The 23,900-nt window shown below is 33.8% G+C and overlaps 1 protein-coding gene across 1 annotated transcript in view; it reads left to right on the top strand.

Moving 5' to 3' along the window:
• LOC149807160 (prostaglandin E2 receptor EP4 subtype-like) overlaps positions 1–23,326 on the top strand; it is a 61,812-nt gene extending 38,486 nt beyond the window's left edge. Inside the window, exons 2-3 of the mRNA XM_089962892.1 lie at positions 10,380–11,793; positions 21,092–23,326. Coding sequence (XP_089819018.1) covers positions 10,894–11,793; positions 21,092–21,715 — 1,524 coding nt within the window. The 5' untranslated portion in view covers positions 10,380–10,893 and the 3' untranslated portion in view covers positions 21,716–23,326. The remainder of the gene's footprint in view (positions 1–10,379; positions 11,794–21,091) is intronic.
• Positions 23,327–23,900: the final 574 nt, after the last annotated feature.

Here is a 23,900-nt window from a genome sequence, read left to right as displayed (position 1 = left end):
GTGTGAAATTATAGTTTCATAAAATCTAGTCATTAAGTGATTATAGAAAATTAATGAAGTTTTCGCATGTTCAGGAGCCGTTCCTTTGATAGCTTAACAGTGATGGTGCGCCGTAAAATTAAAATCAATCAGTCAATCAATTTTCAAAGCGGTGGCTCAGTGATTGCGTGCCGGATTCAGGACCGACTGAGTGCTGGTTCGAAAAATACCGTCGGACCAGCTTGGGTCAGCTACCGTGGTGTGCTATTGGGCAAGGCAAGTAAACTGCCTCGGCATTAATTAACCTTCTTTTGCAGCTGTTCCGTGAAGCAACAGCCTATTGGCTAAGCACCCACAGTTTTATGACAGTATTCTTATATGACTATCCGCAGATTGCAAATCTTCATTTAAAATCTGTATATCTTTTATTAGCTTGTATTACCGACAAAAAATCTATCTTGTTCTCATATATCAATATCAAAACACAGATGAATCACAAAACACACATTTAATAATATGCACTGGTTCCCGTTATTCATTCATCCCAGCAAGAACGATGATTGATCATTTTGTAATGTCGGATCAATGCATAGATAGAATACGGAGTTTGCACATTGTTTCAGATCACGAAGAGCACGTGATATCTGACCCCCCCCCCCCGCCCCAATCCTTGCTTCCCTTCATACAGTGACCTGTGGGAGAGACTTCAGACAGTCTATGAAGAGAAATAGCATAGCTTGGAATAAATTAGACGCCGATATCTTGAAAAACTATCGAACTGAGTTGGACCATCGCCTGAAAACTTTTGATAGATTTTACGGGCACATTGTTAATGCAATATAGCAGTCAAGTGACATCGGGCTTCCAAAGTCTAAATTAAATTATCATGCCAAACCATACTGGTCAAGTGAACTCAAAGAAGCACATAAACTTCAAAGACAAGCTAAGTATATTTGGATAAATGAGGGAAGGCCGAGGGGTAGTCAATATAATTCTTACAGAGAATATAAAAATAAGAAGAGAGACTTTAGAAACCTTCAAAATCTGGATGTGGAAAAATATATAGGGTAGGTATGTGAAGAAAATGAAAAAGCACATGAATGCGATGTAAGACACTTTTGGAAAATGATCAATGTTAAGAGAGGTAACAATATAAATTTGTGTCAGGAACTATCAACTGATGGAGTGATGGAGTTTGTGTCCTTGATTATGATTCCATCGCAAACGGCTTTGCCAGATACTATGATACTATGAGGACATTCACACACCAAAATTTAGCCATAGTTTTGACGGAAACTATTATGAATTTATAGAGAGAGAATTAAATTGGGGTCTACAGGACGAAGTAAGCCATATCGAGGCCTTACAGAACAGTATCAGTTTAAACGAAGTAAGAGAAATCATTAAAGGTCTAAAGAAATCAAAAGCATCGGGCCATAATCAAATTTGCAATGAACATTTGATCTATGGCAGCAACTACCTCATCGAGTGTATGACAATTTTATTTACTCGGATGATTGATCAATCTTACATACCTGTAGATTGCAAAAAGGGTTAGTAATAACAGTGTACAAAGGTAACAGAAAATCAAAGAACTCCCTCGAAAGTTACAGGCCTGTTACTTTACTGCCTGTTATCGACAAAACGCTTGAGAAAATTATTCATGAACGTTTGGTAACTTGGCTCAAAGATACTAATTCTAATATACCCAGATCACAAATGCAAGGTTACCAAAAAAGGTTTAGGCTGCACAACAGCGAGTTTTTTTGCTGTTGCAATCAGTACAATATAATGTTAACATGGGTTCACGGTTTTTTCCCTGCTTTTCTTGATACAAGAAAGGCATTTGATACCGTGTGGCACAAATGATTACTTTTTAAATTATTCATGTTGGAAATTACGGGTAAATCTCTTTTGATATTTTTTAACATGTATGCAAATTTACAGAGCAAAGTTCTTGTCAATGGGCAATTTTCGGACTGGTTCTCAATTGGCCAAGGAGTGAGACAAAGGGGTGTTTTGTCAACCTTGATGTACACAATATTTATAAATGACTTGCTGCTACAGTTAGAAAATAGTGGATTTGGAGCAAAGATTGGATCCTTAGCTGCGCGAAATCCAACCCTAGCTGATGACATTTCACTTTTGGCTATATATCCTAGCAATGTACAAAAGCTGTTAGATATAGCATACGCCTACAGTAATAAGTGGCGATTCGAGCTTAGTGTCATAAAGTCATACATTATAATTTTCGGTCCCCAATACAAGAATCATGTCAATATGAAATGGTATCTTGGCGCTTGATGTTTGCCGGTTACTGATTCGGCAACACACCTGGGTCACCGGATTAACTCAAAGCTGACGTCGCATGACGCAATACACGATTTATGCAAGAAAGGAAAAAAATCTTTTCACGGTCTGTTTGGTATCGGCATTAAACCGAATGGTTTAAATCCTTTGGTTGCTACAAATGTAATCAAAAAGGTAATTTTTCCCTCAATGTTTTATGGAAGTAAATTATGGTGTAACATTTCAAAAAGTGACCTCTCTTCATTGGATAAAACTCTGAGGTATTTTGATAAAACATTTACAAGGCTTCCCAATACATACAAGATCAGACATCGCCCTTGGAATGCTTGGATAAGTATCAGCGCAGTCCGAAATTGATAGAGGAAAATTGATGTTTTTACACAGATTGTATTTGATGCCTAATAACGTACATACTAAACGTGTGTTTAACATTGCATTATTTCACTTCATTTTGAGCGGATGCCTGTCAAGCTATGGGTTAATTTCAAATTTATATTATACGTTAAAGAAGTTTGACTTGCTCGAGTATCTAACTGATTATTTGCAGCATTCCGAAATTCCAGATAAACAAAATTGGAAAGAAATTCTAAGGTCAAACATTGCTGGTCTTGAAAATAGCCTCTGGAGAGTTCATATGTCTAATCAAGCAGATTTGGACAGATTCTCTTCGATACACGAATACTTACGACCTGCCTCAGTGTGGCAGTCAGCTGAAAACAGACAGCACACTATGGTATTTACATATGTAGCTCAACTATGGGCTGCTGTTCCTCAAACACAGCTCGATATGTGCATTAGATGTGGGAATGTGTATACAGACTTGATACTTCACTGTTGTGTTGCTTGTCCTTATATGCCGAATTTCAGAAACTCTTTCTGGGATTTCCTTACTGGCGAATTTCCACTGAGCCTGAACATTACGTTATTTAATGCAGAAGATGAGCTGCAACTACAATATCTTCTAGGTAAAAGGTTACCAGCAGGTGTAATCGACAAAGAAAACTCAAACGTTATTCGCCCTGTATGCAGCATATTTTGTCATGTAAAGAAGGTACTGAAACTTGCAACTTATGCAGTTGACGAACACTTTGTTGATTGATATACTATAATAATTGAATTATAATATTCAATTGTTTTTGGTACTTATTTATTGATTGTCAGATGATTTATTGTTATATCATGGAATTTTCCATGGAAGGAAATAAAGATCATGATGAAGATGACTAATAATATAATGATTAAATATTAACATCCTAAGTGTGAATAATAGTACAGTGATTTAATAGTGACATCCTAAATATCATTAAGAGTATAATGATTCAGTATTAACATCCTAAGTGTGAATAATAGTACAGTGATTTAATAGTGACATCCTAAATATCATTAAGAGTATAATGATTCAGTATTAACATCCTAAGTGTGAATAATAGTACAGTGATTTAATAGTGACTTCCTAAATATCATTAAGAGTATAATGATTCAGTATTAACATCCTAAGTGTGAATAATAGTACAGTGATATAATAGTGACTTCCTAAATATCATTAAGAGTATAATGATTCAGTATTAACATCCTAAGTGTGAATAATAGTACAGTGATTTAATAGTGACATCCTAAATATCATTAAGAGTATAATGATTCAGTATTAACATCCTAAGTGTGAATAATAGTACAGTGATTTAATAGTGACTTCCTAAATATCATTAAGAGTATAATGATTCAGTATTAACATCCTAAGTGTGAATAATAGTACAGTGATTTAATAGTGACTTCCTAAATATCATTAAGAGTATAATGATTCAGTATTAACATCCTAAGTGTGAATAATAGTACAGTGATTTAATAGTGACTTCCTAAATATCATTAAGAGTATAATGATTCAGTATTAACATCCTAAGTGTCATTATTATTATATTGACTCAATATTAACATCCTATGTATCATGAATAATATCATGATTCAATATTAACCTCCCAAGTGTCATTAGTAGTATAATGATTCAATATTAACCTCCCAAGTGTCATAAATAGTATATTGATTCAATATTAACATCCTAAGTGCCTTTAATAGTATAATGATTTAGTTTTAACATCATGGTTTCATTAATAGTATAATGATTAAATATTAACATCCCAAGTGTCATAAATAGTATGATGATTCAATATTAATATCCTAAGTGTCATGAATAGTATGATTCAATATCAACATCCGAAGTGTCATTAAAAGTATAATGATTCAATACGAACATCCTAAATATCTTTAATAGTATAATGATTCAGTATTAATATCCTAAGTGTCATAAATAGTATAATGATTCAATATTAACAACCTAAGTGTCATAAATAGTATGATGATTCAATATTAACATCCTAAGTGCCTTTAATAGTATAATGATTTAGTTTTAACATCATATGTTTTCATTAATAGTATGATGATTCAATATTAATATCCTAAGTGTCATGAATAGTATGATTCAATATCAACATCCTAAGTGTCTTTAAAAGTATAATGATTCAATACGAACATCCTAAATATCTTTAATAGTATAATGATTCAGTATTAATATCCTAAGTGTCATAAATATTATATTGATTCAATATTAACAACCTAAGTGTCATGAATAGTATGATGATTCAATATTAACATCCTAAATGTCTTTAATAGTATGATGATTCAATATTAACATCCTAAGTGTCATAAGTAGTATGAAGATTCAATACGAACATCCTAAATGTCTTTAATAGTATAATGATTCAATATTAATATCCTAAGTGTCATAAATAGTATGATGATCCAATATTAATATCCTAAGTGTCATGAATAGTATAATGATTCAATATCAACATCCTAAATGTCATAAATAGTATGATGATTCAATATTAACATCTTAAGTGCCTTTAATAGTATAATGATTTAGTTTTAACATCTTTTGTTTTCATTAATAGTATGATGATTCAATATTAACAACCTAAGTGTCATAAATAGTATAATGATCCAATATTAACATCCTAAGTGTCATAAATAGTATAATGATTCAATATTAATGTCCTAAGTGTCATGAATAGTATACTGAGTCAATATTAACAACCTAAGTGTCATAAATAGTACAATGGTTCAGTATTAACATCCTAAGTGTCTTTAATAGTATAATGATTTAGTTTATGTTTTCATTAATAGTATGATGATTCAATATTAAAAACCTAAGTGTCATTAAAAGTAAAATGATTCAATACGAACATCCTAAATATCTTTAATAGTATAATGATTCAATATTAACAACCTAAGTGTCATAAATAGTATGATGATTCAATATAAACATCCTAAGTGCCTTTAATAGTATAATGATTTAGTTTTAACATCATGTTTTCATTAATAGTATAATGATTAAATATTAACATCCCAAGTGTCTTTAATAGTATAATGATTTAGTTTATGTTTTCATTAATAGTATGATGATTCAATATTAACAACCTAAGTGTCATTAAAAGTAGAATGATTCAATACGAACATCCTAAATGTCTTTAATAGTATAATGATTCAATATTAACAACCTAAGTGTCATTAATAGTATAATGATTCAATATAAACATCCTAAGTGCCTTTAATAGTATAATGATTCAATATTAACATCCTAAGTGTCATAAATAGTATGATGATTCAATACGAACATCCTTAATGTCTTTAATAGTATAATGATGCAATATTAATATCCTAAGTGTCATGAATAGTATATTGAGTCAATATTAACAACCTAAGTGTCATAAATAGTATAATGATTCAATATTAACATCCTAAGTGTCATAAATAGTATGATGATTCAATACGAACATCCTTAATGTCTTTAATAGTATAATGATTCAATATTAATATCCTAAGTGTCATAAATAGTATATTGATTCAGTATTAACAACCTAAGTGTCATAAATAGTATAATGATTCAATATTAAATCCTAAGTGCCTATAATAGTATAATGATTTAGTTTTAACATCATATGTTTTCATTAATAGTATGATGATTCAATATTAACAACCTAAGTGTCATTAAAAGTAAAATGATTCAATACGAACATCCTAAGTGACTTTAATAGTATGATGATTCAATATTAACAACCTAAGTGTCATTAAAAGTAGAATGATTCAATACGAACATCCTAAATGTCTCTAATAGTATAATGATTCAATGTTTATATTCTAAGTGTCATAAATAGTATGATGATTCAATATTAACATCCTAAGTGACTTTAATAGTATAATGATTCAGTATTAACATCCTAAGTGTCATAAATTGTATGATGATTCAATATTAACATCCTAAGTATGACATTGAGCGTTATCATAAAGAGATGATACGATGGTAACAAACGTAATCAAGTTATGAGTTTTGAACTTCATTTTTGAAATTTAAGTAAAAGGTTTTTATTTCGTTGTTTATCACTTCTTGTACCAGCTTCTTAGAACTGTCATATCCTCTAATCCGATATGTTATGCCATTGGTGAATTTTGTAAAAGCTTTACTGTCAAAGACCCAGACATTATTATTATTATTATTATTATTTTTACTATTATTATTATTTTACTGAATCCACAAAAGACTGCTTGTATAGTTCTTACACATGCGAATATATTCCTTTGGTAACGTCTTACCTGATAATATGCGAACATATTCCTTTGATAACGTCTTACCAGATAATAAAGCCTTAACCTTTCGATTTCATATTTTACCTTCTCCATCTTCACAGATATCATGAATTTACAAATAATGGGTCTGTCTGAATCTGCTCGAAATCTGCCAACTATGTCGATGGAGTCTGTACATTCACTCCAGACGAGTATCCCCAGCTTGTCTCTGAATTTCTTGATCACTTTCTCTCCGTATTCTTTCCTAATTTCATCCTTGTCTTAATCAACTAGTACTGTAGTTCCAAACTTTTTTGGGGCCGGGACCGTAACAATATTGTTTTAGCCTCACGACCCCGTATCCGCATTTTGATAAGTTTTGCCACTCTAAAAAATATCATGGAGACCCGCGCAACCCTCAAGAATGTCCTCGCGAGCCTGATTTGCGAAATTTGGAACCACTGCTCTGGTCCATAGAACCAAAGGTTGTTAATTCTGGAGTGTTGCTGTACATCGTCCATTTTATTTGACAGCTTTGTGTGTGTGTGTGTGTGTGTGTGTATTAATTCCACTTTTTTTCTTCAATTATCCTTTATTTGTTTTCTCCAAGGCTTCCATTCTTTCTTCATTTTATCATTTTCAGCTTGTAAATCAAAATAGCTCACCCCTTAATTTCTGAACTTCAACAAGAATCTGTTTTATTTCCGTCAAAATGGCCGCTTTATGTTTCAGAGTTATTTTCAAATGCTATGCTGATACTGTTTGATCCAGCGTCTTAGTTAGATATTCTTCTGACGCAATTTTCCCGTGATTTTCCAGATGAAATCTAATTTAGCCACTATAGAGGGCATAATGTCTTTGTCTAGGATTCTCTCTACCTGGTATTTAATGTTTCATCAATATTTTCAACAAACTGGCGGGTTTCGTGCATTTATACATACACTCATTATCCGCATTTTCTTTCGTCTGTGACTTGTTCTTCTTTGGAGTCATGACCAATAGTCACTCAAAGCTGTCCACATACCAGGAGGTCAGAATAGTATCCGGCTTGCATATATGTTTATGAAGCTGTCCACATACCACGAGGTCAGAATACTATCTGGCTTGCATATACATGTGTAAATCCGTCCACATACCACGAGATCAGCACATTATATGGCTAGTACATGCTCGATGGTATAAATAGGCACTTTCTCTGGTCAAGCGTCGGGTTCGTCTACCTGCCATTACGCGTGCATTTCTAGAAAGTTCACTTCCGACAGAAAAATCCCAAAATATTAAAAGTTACCTGTGTGTCAAAATTCATTCTCGCTACAAAAAAGTAGCACAGTACCTATAAAAAAAATCAAACCATGAATATATAAAGTTTCATATTCTTTAAATCCGCCGGAATTTTGATTATTTGGCTCTCAGAAATTTGAATCTAACTCGCACATATGATCTCTGACCTCTCATCACACACACACACACACGACTTAGTCTCAACCATTAAAGTAGGGAGCTTTGATGATTGCAGGTTCCTTTCAATAGGAGGGAAAGGATCGCTATTGGAGTAACTGAAAGTAAGGGTTGAGACATTATACGATATAGGCAGGGAAACTCACTCAAGGACATTATATGCTTAATACAAAAGGGAGGGATGCACCTCTAAAGCTCCAACCTATGAAAATATGATGTGACGGGGGTGGGAGCTGTAACATGTCCGCAAATAAATAGCCCCAAGTTAGGTAGCAGAAATAGCTAAGGCATACACGTGGCCAAACTTCTACTGAGTTAAAGACCTCAAACTAAAAGGAAATAGGACCCATGTCATAAAACATAGAATGTAAAGTTGTTGCAGCCCCTCCCCCAACCATACACACAGATAAAGGCAATGAGAAAACAAATATTTTAAATATAAGATTAGCACTTTTCTATATAAATAGCACGTTGCCAGTATAATAGCACATGTCAATATACATACGTCCTATATTGATAATTAAGGAACACTGTAACAGACAATGAGGCTTATTTTCGGTTTCACGCAGTGAGCAACACTTGCGGGAAGATAGTCATCATCTAGCTACCAGATTACAATGTTTTATGTGTTTTTGTTGAAGATAGTGTTGCACACCAAAATCAGGTTATATCTATGTATAACTAATATTATTTTTTTCACCGGTATAACAAATTTCCCTGATTTTGCAAGAATATATAATTTATACGTTGTTCAAACTCGTTTAGAAAATAAATGACTTTGTCTACCTTTTACCCCATCCAGATATGTTCTGTTTCCCTTGCTCTGTGTATTATTTTCGTAGTGTCTTCGCCTGATTCTACTGTTTGGCTATATCAGATTTGTAATATAGAAAGCAGTGTCATAGAATACTGTAAAACTCTAATCTTCTTTTTTATATAAAACATGAACTTTTGAGCTCTCCATAGATTATATATTGCATAGATTGGGATTAAAAATACTATATAACGCACTGTTAATGTTTTTCTCATCAAGAAATTATTTCTAAAATGGTAAGCTTGTTATTAAAGAATGTTAGATCATGATACATTAATTGATTAGAAAACAAGAGCGTTCGGTACGTTATCAAAAGAGCATTTATATTCTGTCGTTACCGTGGAAACGTTAGGTCAATATGTTCGACCTTGACGAGAAAGTGTGCCCTGTATATTGAATATTATCAGCGTTTGTGATGAAACTAAACACGTTGACCACATATCAAAGTACATTGATCAGTTTTCAATTAGTCTTGCTCTACATTTCAACTATCGCTTGTACAAAATAACTCCCTCGTGTATCAGTGCATAGTTTGTTCAGTATTAGTTTTTGGAACATATCGAATCGTGATTATAAGTGATATTTAGCAGCGTTATTTAGCTAAATGTTTTTAAAAAAATGTAATATTTTTGCATCAGACGTTCATTGTGCCAAGGATTAATGTAAATTTTCAATGATAGTTTTATATTTCATGCATCCACTCTATACGTTGTCAAAAGTATACAAGCGTATGCTATTTGCAGCTGCTTTTGCACATCGATGATAATTTGGATCAACAGATAATAAACACATTTTTAACAAAGCACATCAGTTTAGAGGCTGACTCAAGCACAAGAACTAAAATAGCATAACGAATATGAATTGTTTTCAAGTTGAGCAATGATAAGTAAACAAATGGATATTCATTAACATTGCTGAATAAGTTGATTATCAAAGGCTGTCTCCGTTTTAGCAAGAACCTAAAGCTTGATTTTGCAAATTGTTTACCAGGTTATATTTGACGTTGAAAGAGGTCTTCCTGTAATCAAGTCAGGAAACGGCGTGGTCGATCCGTGACCAGTTTCTGAAACGCCTTTCAGCTGCATATAAATCTCTCTAATTTATCACTCGGTATATATATTCGTGTAAGTATTTAATTACTCGTTTTCATCACAAACCAAATTTATATCATTTACATGTGTATATTTTGTTGTTGTTTCAGTCAGTTCTTCCAGTCAACAAGATCTATTGGATTACCCAGTGTACAGAAACGTATGGCTAGAAAAGAGGGTTAATGCTTTATTTAAGCCAAGAATTAAGCGTTATTTCACGTTACATTTCGTGATCAAAGGGAAGAGATGAACTTTTAAATATTCAGTACTATAAAGAAGAAGCTTCGTCTGCGATTAATCACATAAGTATGTAAAGTACTTCTGTTTGTACCCAGACACATAGACGAAAGAGGGCGTTGAAATCGTTCAACATGCAACCTGTACATTATAGCAGACGACACCTTAACAAATTAATCCTGTGGAACTTTATACAGTTTGAGACCTATTATATTGTGGATGTTTTGGAATAGTATATTCCGTGAATTAATTCTATCCAGACTGATGAAATAATAAAATGGAAAAGTGTTACTTAATGGCAAAGCATTTAAAGTTATGATTACAGTGATATAGAAAACTACAACATCAAAAGACCGCAAATTCATACAGGAGACATCAAGTGTTGGTATGGTGCAAGATATTGGATCTTTTCCCATCAATATATACCAAAACGAAGGCTCAAGTCTGTCTTTGCATTTGGACAACGTTCAACCAAACTTTGACGTTACTATGGTAGACTTACAGTTAACCCAGATTTCGAACAATACGACCAGCCTATTGCCTCTAATATCTTTAGCAAAGAAAAACAATACTGTCGCAAATTCCAGTGTAATGTTTACTTTTGGTGTTCTTGGAAACATTCTGGCTCTGATTGTTCTGCGAATGTCAGGCCGTGACATCAAGAGAAGAATATTTTACAGACTTGTCGGTGCACTGACCTTGACAGATTTCTTAGGAATTACGATGACGTCACCAGTTGTAATTGCAGTTTATGTCAACGATTTTCAATGGATTGGCGGCCATAAAATGTGTCAGTATTTCGGCTTCATTATGATCTTTGCAGGATGCGCTACAGTGTTGATAGTTTGCTTAATGTCCGTTGAAAGATTCCTGTGTTTAAGACACCCATATCAATACCATGTTCGCTTCACAACAACGCATGCTACAGTATTCATCCTGTTATGTTGGGCCATGGCTGCGGTTATGGCAACTCTACCCCTCATTGGATTCGGTAACGTTGTCTTGAAGTATCCATACACGTGGTGCTTCATTGACTACTACACCCAATCCATGACAAACAAAGTCTACAATTGCATATATGCTGGTATGTCTCTACTTTGTATATCGGTGACAGTAAGCTGTAATATCACGGTGATTTACACGTTATTGAAGAAAAATATTAAGCCCATCAAGGATACTAATTCCAGACGACATTCCACGTGCCAGAAGAGATATGCCGAATGTGAGATGGTTGTACTTCTGATTGGAATCAGTGTGGTATTTACTACATGCTATGCACCTTTACTGGTAAGTTGAAAAGCACATTGTATTTATGCATGTGACTAAAGAGTATTCAAAATTTTGTCTTAAACAGTCCGCGTACATTTCTCAAAGTTGACAGCATCTTTCCACAATCATGCAGCACAATTTCTTTGAGAGGCTTTGCTCGCATGCTGAACGTCAGATTCGTATCAGAGCTTTTAATTTTGTTTCCTCATAAGATGAGGGGGAACATTCAATGTAAAAAGACTCATTAAAACTGGAACTGTAGCTTCCAGTCTTTGCTCCAAACTTTTATTGGATGGGGAGGTACAAACTAAACTAGCGTCTTCATAACTATAAATTCTCTCGTCCTTGGACTATTTTGTTGTAGTATCTGCGATAATTTAAACTGAAGGGTTCGCTCAGCATTAGTAAAATACTCTTAAAACCATGCGCGATAATCTTGCTCAGTGTAAAATATATTGGAACCAAGTGTCGAACACTTTCCTTTCGTGCAAAAATGCTGTGAAAAACCCACGTTACTACTTCAATGACCGCACTAGGATAAAGAAAACTGGGTCAGAATTATGATGATGACCACATAATTTAGAATACTACCCACAAATTATTTATATGGAGGGAAGCAGCTTCCTTTAATATGAACATCGGAAATTTAAAGGACACCTGCAAAATGATTTTTAAAATAAAATCTAGTTTTGAAATATATATATATATACATATATATATATATATATATATATATATATATATATATATATATATATATATATATATATATATATATATATATCACATGAAGAAGACAACATAAAAAACAAACAAACAAGACTCACAAATATATATATATATATATATATATATATATATATATATATATATATATATATATATATATATATATATATATATATATATATATATATATACACGCACAGAGAGAGAACGTGTACGGTAAAGTTAGAAATCCTAAAAGACAAAAGACGTCATTCCAGTCTGTTGTGGCCTAATTTTTTCTTTTCAAATAACAATGTCAAAAGATCGGGACGTGGTCTTTTTTCTTATGTGCAGGAACGAACAAGATGTGGCTATAACAAAAGTAGCTTGGCTGCAGTAAAAATATTTCCAAAAGGAATCTATTTTCCGCTGGATGACCGATAATTTCAAAACTGATTCAATATGTTATTACGACTCAATATTTTTAAACTATGTAAGCGCAAATAAATGAAATCAACAATTAAATAAAATTCAACAACTAATTTATTTGCCTAAAATACAAAGTTCAATTTCCAAAGACACCATAATGCTAATTGAATACCAAATAATCCTAAAAGTTATATCACTAGCCCAAAATTATATAATGTCCCGAACGAATTCCATCTTGCCCCGATGTACCACAATAATATATTCCAGGATGTCTTTTAATGAGCTCTCAATAATTCCAAAGTAGTGATTTAGTCCAAAATGTAAATGAGCACTTTATAATTCCTATTAATAATTTCAATAAATATTTTTCTGAAATTATATATAAACCCATCTTTAAACTCTGATAATGAATTCCAGGATTTATATTAAATAGAAATAAATAAGCGTTTACTAAATCTCATTTTCATACTGCGACGAAATATATTTCATACAGAAAACCCCACTAACTCGTAAACAAAATCATGTCTTGAACTCATATTCAAGCAAAACATCTTGCTTTTTCTTACAATGATGACTAAATTCAGGTCAGGTAGGAACAACCATCAAACACGAACAAAAATTAAGCACACAATATACGTAGCAATCTATTTTCATGCACCATTTGTTGGTGATAGTACGAAACTGAAGCCAACAATGACAATAATGGAACATGTCTTCCACTTTCTCTTTCTTCTCCTTCGATTTCTCTTCCTCCTCCAGATGTTGCTATATAGTGGGTAAGACAATCCCGATAGGTTACGAAGTGTTAATTATTTTTGCTTGCACAACGGGTCAAAAGGAGTGTGTATCATTATTTAACAACCGAAAGCTGCGTATTCGGTTGCACCACATTTTCAAATCGCATATTTACAATTTTGCTTGTTACGCGCAAACTCGCAATGGAATTTAAATATCCAACCCTAAGTAAATTGTTCAAATTATTCTCCGTGCAGCAGTTACATCCCATCACACTGTGTGCATCGTGGCATATCATGACTGTCATGAGAATACATATTCAGTTTAGTCATTGTCGGGTACCATAACAGCATGAGCAATACATATTCAATTTATATACCAGGCACTACACGGTGTGGATCATGGCATAGCGTAACAACCAAAGCAATTCATGTTCAGTTTACATGCCACAATACCGTGTGCATCGTGGCATACCATGACAGCGATATCAATACATATTCAGTATTTTACTTTGTTTGTTACACGCAAACGCGCAGTGGAATTTACTTGTCAAACCCTAAAAAAAATTTAAAATTATTTTCTGTGCAGCAGTTACATACCACTACACCATGTGCTCCTTGGCATACCAAGTCATGGCAATACACATTTAGTTTGTATGCCACTACAGCGTATGCATCGTGGCGTATCATGACAACACCTATTAAGTTTACACAAGTTTCACTGTATTTTCTCATTTGAATCCAAATTCATAGTTTATGACTCACAGTTATTTTCACATGCAACATTCTAGCCGCAGTCATTAACAGACAACATCGATTGCTTTACCGTTGTAAACGTTATGACTGCACCGGGCTCTAAAGACATATTGACTGCTGGTGATATGCCACACGCGTTAGGCTATTGGTTGGAATCACACACGTCAGGTTATTGGTTGGAATCACACACGTCAGGTCACTGGTTGGAATCACACACGTCAGGTTATTGGTTGGGATCACACACGTCTGGTTATGTTCATATTGAAGTTAAGTTATGATACAAAGTGATTTCTTCATAATTTATTTTTGATCTCTTGAAGGCAACGACATAACATTAAACAATACAACAGTTTTCAGTCAAAGAACAAGATTACAGTCAAACAACATTACTGTACTTGTATTACAGCATTACAGGTGTAACAGACAGTGTTTGGAATGTCTCTTGTAAATAGTTTGGAAGCATAAGGTGGGGAGATTGGTATTGCTTGTTAACAGTTGTAGGACAAGAATCTTGAAAGGATAGTAAAATAACGTATATTCAACCCCACTTAAAGCAAATTGCGTAAAATTTAACATATATCAATTCCACACAAAAATCCATACGTAAAAGCACTTTTTTTGTTTATAAAGCTGATTAGAGATATACAGATATTACAATAAAAAATTAACAAGACGATTTGCAGGTATCCCGAAAATCTCAGATGTGCTTGCTTCTAAAAATTTTAGTACGCGAATCTATGCCTATTCGTATTATTGTTTCAAGCCAATTCACACAGGACTGGAATGCATGATATTATGGGTCCTTCATTAATACGAAACATACTTGTAACTTTAGATGTCAATTACCATACATCAAAATGTATACTCCCATTCTTAAATTAGCAATATACCTACCTACCTACCTACCTCCTTGCCTGCCTGCCTGCCTGCCTACCTACCTACCTACATATTTACAATTAAGCCATAACAATAGATTGCCAAGACAAGTGAACGTTGATTTCAGAAATAAAATGGAATATCCTTAAACAAGAAAAATACATGGACTAAAACAGCTTTGTTCTGAAAACTTTCGGTCAACCATGGATGTTTATCTGTATCGGAGCCGACTAGAATGTTCCTATAACAATAGATTAAGACATTATCCTGATGACAGTAATACTGCTCGGATAAAATTCCAAGATATGTGCTAATTTTCTCTGAGGCACAAAATGTTACATGCTTGTTTGATTTGCATCCGGTAAAAAAGATCTTTACTAAAACATGTATCTGATATATCGTTAATCGTGATCTAATACATATTTATAAAGTTAGACACTGTAGAACTAGAGATGAATGTAGATAGTGACATTATTATTCAAGATATGATAAGCATATCACACGACGTGGCCTAAAAGATTCTGCCCATAGCGAAGTTTTGTCCTCATCCATTTTGGAAACTATTAAACATAAAAAGGTTCACACTGAAATGCGGCAAAAGCGTAAAGAATGAATGTTTAATGGTAGGTCATAAAGAATGGATGTTTAAAGGTAGGTCACAACGAACCTGAAAATACTTGTCATACGCAGGTTAAAAGAAAGGAATAACTGTCATGAAAGACTTTTGAGAGCGTTACATGTTCTTTTTAATCTGTGGTTAAACAATCTAAATGTTTGGTCATTACGCAGGACCTGACGTCAGCATCTTGCCTGCGTGAATCTTTCTCAGAATTATAAATAATCTGATCACTGAATTGAGTCAAACTTTGTGAGCTCTAAAAACAATTGTGATCTTCATTTGCCTTGCATATTATTAGCGGACGACACCATGCCATTCAATACAATACTTGTTTGATAAAAACTACGTGAAAAAGTGGAGACTTAGATATAAAGCGGAAAGAGCTGCACTGTTTTTCACTTAGAGACGAACGGCTGTGATCCCCGCTTTTCTGTCAGATAAATCGCAAATTACCGCAGTCAAACGTAAAAACGATGCTCCAGTACTTCTGTCAAACAATTTAAAATTAAACGATGCAAAGAAGCATACGATAAAGGCAAACAGCTGTTAAACTCCTTTTAATTTTACTGATACCAGAAAACGAATCCCTTATCAACTCCTAAATTGGTTATAGAATTATTCGACATGCTGTTATGTACGGATCCGTACTATAGTAGGACATCTCACATTCTATTATAGACAAACTCGAGTTAGGTCAGAGATGTGCATCCAGGCATCTAGATTTATGCAAGCTTTAGATGCGTAAAATTCTACAAAAGCGACTCACAGTGTTCTAGAACTTTGATCAATGGAGCATATGTTCATAAAACGAAATTATCCCTTTTCAACAGACTTTCTGCAGATTTATCTGGAAAAATTAATTATAGGTTCATTAGATAAACTCCTCAGATCAAACTGGTTTTGTAAAAAAAAAAATCATAGAAGCAATTTTTTACTTAAGAGTAAAGGTCCACTTTGAAGGCAGTGGAATAATTCTTAAAAGCCGAGAAGAAACTATCTGGAAAGTAAATCTGGAATTAAGTGATGACTTGATTCACTTTAGACGCATTCAACTATATTTAAAATCAAGTAGCATGTGGTATCTTGGATGAAAATTTCCTTCGATGTTATGGCCTCTGTCTGAAATAGTGAAACTATCCGTCCTGGCTGCTGATAAACCAAAGATATGTAACTTAGTTGAAAAGAGGCTGACAAGAGCGAAACATGACATTTTAAGTTTTCAGTAGGCACTTACAGAACGCAGTATTTTCTTTGAGATTGTGATGGACTGGTAAAAGATGAGGGTTAATTTATTGAATCAGGAATAAGGGAAGTATGTCAGATTCTCTGGAACCGCTGGTATTTGTATACGCTCGCATGCATTTGTTTTAGATGTTATTCTGTTCAGTTTGCCCTTACAACCGGCCGATGACCTTCTCAGGTACCGAAATCTAAAAACCCTATCGTGATACTACTACTCTGGTTAGAAGATTGAATACACGTTTTCAGTGCCTTCACATGGGGTTTGAAGAACTGACATTGGGTTAAGGATCGATACTTTACAGTTAGCCATTTTCGTGATAAACTGCTATCTAAGCAACAACCATTAGTAAAGAATTTAAAATTATAACAGTGTACGAGTGGGTACCTATTGGGACCGTATGTATGTATGTATGTATGTATGCATGCTGAAATATGAACATTACATATCCATGGATTATTTTTTTTAAAAGATTCGCCGATCATTAATGACTAATCTCTGCATAAATTTGGTTTACCTAAATGATGACATAATACTTCATTTTGCTACTATGTTAGGACTTTTTATGAGTATCAGAAGGTATGCATTTTATTGTACTAGGAAGCTATACCATCTATTGTCACACTCATTAATGTGTCACACATCGAAGTTGATCAACAGTGAACACAGCTTCCAAGAAATGCCTCTATCAAAATATCATGTTCCCGATCGAATAAATTGACCTCGTCTCTCACCTCACAAATGCCACGAAAGAGTTTAACAATGACTTTTCAAACATATTAGCTGTGTTGTATTGGCAAGACAATAGAAAATGTACCAGAACGGTTCAACGTTGTTCTTGTTCTTGTCCTTGATCGTGAACAAAATATCTTCGAATGCTCGTTGCGTACACGGTATTTCAGATAGCAAGTGAAGCTGAAGGTTGAAATTTACATTAAAACTAAAATAATAATAATAATAATAATAATAATAATAATAATAATAATAATATTTTAATTCTTGACGCGCATGAATAAATCAGAGAAGAGGTGGATGACGTTAAATAAAGAATAAAACTACGGTATTTTTCCTGTAGTACTATTAAAAGATGCAGATTAAAGATGCAGAAAACTGACACCAATTATAAATTTGAGTAAATAATAAACAAGTAAATATATATGTAATGTCTTATATATCACGTGGTCTCGTCGTTTAGGCGTAGCCACGTATCAGCCGCCCGAGATATCGCACAGTGCACATAAAATAACCTGTAAATAGATGTAATTAATATATTTGAGTCAGGTGCTTAATGACTTGTTTTCTTGAGGTGAAATACCAGTTGGAACATTCTCCGCCTTTCCGTCAAGTGAAGAAAGAATCATCTGATATAGTTCGAAGCCATTGCGAATCTTATTCAACTTTGTTCACATTCCGCCCCGATGGCCTAGTGGTCAGAACGTCCGCCTCGGATGCGGGAGGTCGTGGGTTCCATCCGAGTCATATCAAACTTTTAAAAATGGTACAGCTGCCTCGCTAGGCGCTCAGCATTAAAAGATTATTATGACTGGTCGACCTGGTTTCAGGATAATGTTACTGGGTGGGACATCATGCTACATGTCTGCGGCATGATGCCCCAGTGCTAGACAGTACTATAAACTGTGACACTGCAGACATCGTAGCAATATCACACACACACACACACACACACTGTTCACACGGCACAATATAAAGGCGGAAGGAGACCAAGTCACAATCGGAATATCGTCTTGAGGTGTATTACCAAACCCATCAAATTCATGTGTATTCCTACAAGTACATCGAGATTTATTCTCGACATGAGGGAAATGGTTGATCGATGTTACTATTGGTGAAATACAGTAGACTAATTTTGACCCTGTGTTATAATCAAATACATAAGAACATTTGTTTGTATGCCATATACCGACTTCTACGTTATAGTGATTGCATCATTGGATCAGTAATCGCCCCTTAAAATCCCTTTATAGTCGGTCTTAGATTAGTTTGATGAGTGTTAAACCCTTTGTGATTTTTAGTGACAGCTAGTTTTCGTTTAGGTTGAGGGTTGTAAAACCCCTTGCGAGTTTTGTTGACAGTTGTAATCAGAAAAAGTAATACTTGTGCACGTGAAAAGAAGAATTATATTTTGCAGTGAATAAGAGAGGGACATTCGATACAACCTTAAGCCCAAACGATGCCATTTTAAACCCATAACACCATTATGTTGTCAACCAGATATACGTATATGGTAGTGTAGGGACATATTAATTTGGGGTGGAAGAAGAAGACGGGGAGGAGGAGGAGTACGACGAGGATGAGGAGGAGAAGAAAGAGGAAGAAAATAAGAAGTGAACGCAGTAAATAAAAGTAAATAGAAATGTATCTATTAGACATAGATTTCCCAACCAACATGTTAGAATTTAAGAAATCTTGCTTAGGTGTGCAGCGGAAAAGTTAAGAATCAAAAAGGGACCTTAACTCAAAGAAAATTTGACCTGGGTCTTCTTGATATCACATGTCCTTTCAAATGTAGCTTCCATTCATTTATTTCTTCAACAATTATTCAGTGGAAACAACATTCGTAAAGCAATGGTTTAGTTTTCAAGAACACCGATGTAATAATTTAGGCATATTTTTGACGAATAATCAAAATTAAAATAGGTCTTCCTAATATTAAACATCCTTGCAAATTTAGTTCTAATCCATGTAGTATTTAGTTCTAAAATTTAGTATTAATCCATTAAATATTTAGTTCTAAAATTTATTTCTAATCCATGAAGTATTTAATTCTAACATTTAGTTCTAATCCATGTAGTATTTAGTTCTAAATTTTTGTTCTAATCATAAAGAATTTAGTTCTAAAATTTGGTCGTGATCCATGAAGTATTTCACAAGGTATAATAATAATAATAATAATAATAGTGAGGATTTTGCATAGCGCATAATCTTTAGAAGCTCTAAGCGCTTTGCAACATTAGACATATAAAGCCTCGCACGAGACACACTCTTAATTCAAGAAGCACCGAGTGCTTACAAAATGTGTTTACGCTTCTGTGCCAAGCAGTCTACAGTTCGATACACGTTCGACGGGCGTAGTCATCTTTTGGTCTTTTCTTACTCCAGCTTTCTTGTACATGACATGCAAATGGTCAATAATTACGGCCCAGGAAAAAGTTACACCAGCTTTGTCCCCAAGAATAAGTGTCATTTCCACGACAACAATATCTGCACCGCTGATCCAGTATGAGCAATCTTCTAAGCTATTCTGTCAATGTTTTGTCATATTTTTATCTGCGAATTAAATGATCAGTCGACTGAAAGCAGCAATTTCATATTAGGGCTTTAATGACTGATCCTGATAACGTCACTGTGCTACCACGCTGGGTGGCAAACCAAATGGAAGTAGTGACGGGCAGTAATAAATAAATTTCAAAATACTTGGTTAATTGCATGTCCTTGGAAAGAATAAAAAAAAATGGGATGAGCGAGTTTAAAAGAAAGTCTGAAGATAAAAATACAAAAAAGTATTTTATTTAAAATTGGGATGCCGCCAAGAGTTTTGTATTCGCGACCTCTTGTTTGGCAAGTTTTATACTGAAAGAAAGGCAAATGTGGGTGTTGATATATAAGATGACAAAAATATAGCAAAAGTTTACACATCATTGTTCGAGTCATTTTGGTTTATGTCATCACATCTAAGAATTTGAAATTAGTATTCCTTTGCTAAATTTAAGCAAATATATTGCAAGTCTGTGCTGTCTTTGTAATTGGCAAACCGACTTTGTTAACAATAGTCACGTAATCGTTTAACGTATGAATAAAAGATCTAATACGTTTAAGAGTATGGTTCAAAATAATATTTTCTGAGACAAAGAAATATGAGCAGATTACTTTATTTTAAGCCTATTTCCCTCGCTAATCAATGATTTTCTTATTGTTTCATTTCATCTTTTACAGACCAGAATCATCATAAACCAGACTGGTTTACTTCCTGTTCAAATAGCAACAGATCTCCTCTTTATTAGACTGGCATCGATGAATCAGATTCTAGATCCATGGGTCTACATTTTGTTGCGGAGGGAAGTAGTGCGGAAAGTGATTAGCACCATTAAGGCTTGCAAATCGGGCTCTTCACATTTTATTGAGGCAGAAGAATGTAATCCGCGGACGCCACTGTCTCGTACGCATCGGGTATGTTCTTATACCGAAGAAAATAAGTCGTGTTGTCAGTTCTGTTTTCACTGTTTGTGTGATCCGCCGCAAAGTAATCGTTACAGTTCAGTCATCACAAACTGCAGTGACCATGATCGAAGAAGGTCAACTTGTCAAGGGAGTCCACTCCGCGCGAAATATGTCAATCAAGCACTTCAAAATAACGGAGCAGCAACCCTCGTACACATCACTCGGCCAGATGAATGTGTTACGGAACTGATACTAAGTACAAGTGTTTCTGAGAGAAATCGTACGACTTCTTCATTGCCATCTTGCAACATTAAACCATACATGTCGGAGCCACAACTTAATACATTTTTAAATAGTACTTTTAGAATTAAACGGTGCCCAAGCGAGGAAATGATATAGCAGTAGATACATTAGAACCCAAATATAAAAATGTCGTTAACTCAAGTGTAAATAACATGAATATTCAATAAAATTAATTCTAATGAATATTTATGTGCTCTCTCTCTCTCTCTCTCTCTCTCTCCATGTTGTCTTTCCTGACCTAATAACCAGAGGTCTTTGACGATTGGTGCAGCCCATTACTTACGTTCTCAAACAGCTTTTTGTGAGGCCACCAAATTTCATAATTGATGTCTATTTAGTCTAACAGATATCGTCGATTAGTACTTCATAATAGACATATATCCTATCGAATTATGCCATGAATGCACTATCAACAATCATGTTTAGTGAATGGTTTTAATGTCCCATTCTTTAAGTAAATATGTAACCCAAGTACACTAAAACAACAATTCGGCTTCCTTTCAGTACCATTTTATGTCACGGATCTGCTCTTCGGTATCATTAACATTTAAACCTAAATGAAAGTAGTGGAATAATGAAAGAACTATTATGTTATTCATTCAGTGCTTATTGGATGGACAATTAGTTCTGTTTGGATGATTTACATCATGAGAGAGAGAGAGAGAGATATCTTGACAACAGGCCAATGTATAGAAATAATCGTTAACTGGCTAATATCTTTCTAAAAACAATATGGGTTGGTACAATGTTTTGTAAATGTAAGGGTTTTATTTTTTTTACATTTTTGGTATGATCATTCATATTCGAAGACATATCTCTAATATCTGCATCATTTGCATAAACTTGAGAAACCTTATACAGTGATGTTTTCGTTGACATTTGGTCAAATTACTTGAACCGGTTTTGACAGGAAGTCCTTTAAAGCTTTGACAGGAAGCCTTTTAAAGCTTTGACAGGAAGCCCTTTAAAGTTTTGACAGGAAGCCCATTAAAGACTTGACAGGGAGCCCTTTGAAGCTTTTCTATTTCTGCATCACTGGCCTGTTTAATAGTGTATCAGCATAATTTGTGCCAGAGTGACACAACGGTCTTCATGTCAGCAGCCTTCATGTCAGCAGCCTTCATGTCAGAACAAATGTCTGAGAATAAGTTGTATTATGCTTTCTTCTTCTTTTATTTGTAATAATGCGGCCATATTTGACATCAGATCAATCGTTATCATTTCTAAAATCTTACAAAGCCATCTCGTGAGGTCAAACTTGGTCAAATTCTGTCCTGTGGTTTTTTTAATGTATTATATTTTAGAAACAGCTTCCATATGTGGTAGCGAATCAGAATCATTTGTACAAGTTAAAGAGACTTTCAGGCAAGAATGCTATCAAAATTAGTCAAGTTCTGAAATTTTTCTAATTTTATAACGCTATTAGTAGGGATATGAGCAATTCTGGCTTTTGTTTGCTTTTCTGTAGCAAACATTTTTGGGTGGTTTCTTTGTAACATTTGTATAATGTCCAAAATAATATTTTTGTTGGTAATAAAATAAAAACTGTGCTATGAATTAGGAGGGGATAAAGAACTAATCGAATCCCTTTCTATCAAAGTTGCTGTATCAAAGACCATAAAGGAATATGACTCATTTGTGAGTTTATAATAAATAACTGCCAGCAAAGAGATATTTGACACACACACACACACACACACACACACATATATATATATATATATATATATATATATATATATATATATATATATATATATATATATGTGTGTGTGTGTGTGTGTGTGTGTTATTTAAATATCTAAGCCATTGAATAACAAAACATTAGTATTCTAACCCATTAAATAATACGAAACATTATTATCGATATGTTATCTAAGCCATTAGACAATAACAAAACATTAGTACATCTCTGTTATCTAACCCATTAAATTACACCAAACATTAGTATTCTAACCCATTAAATAACGCAAACCATTAGTATGTCTGTTATCTAAGCCATTACATAACACCAAACATTAGTATTCTAACCCATTAAATAATACAAAACATTAGCATATATATGTTATCTAAGCCATTAGACAATAACAAAACATTAGTAGATCTCTGCCTTCTAACTCATTAAATAACACAAAACAGTAGTATTCTAACCCGTTAAACGACACAAAACAGTATATGTCATCTAACCCATTAAATAACACCAAACATTACTATGTATGTTAGCTAACCCAATAAATATCACAAAGCATTAATATATATGTTATCTAACCCATGAAATAAC

Source organism: Sinohyriopsis cumingii, chromosome 1 (genome assembly GCF_028554795.1).
Source record: "Sinohyriopsis cumingii isolate HCF-2022 chromosome 1, ASM2855479v2, whole genome shotgun sequence".
Classification (NCBI taxonomy): Eukaryota; Metazoa; Mollusca; class Bivalvia; order Unionida; family Unionidae; genus Sinohyriopsis; species Sinohyriopsis cumingii.
Note: the sequence above shows the minus strand (reverse complement) of the source record. Positions and strands in the feature narration are given on the sequence as shown.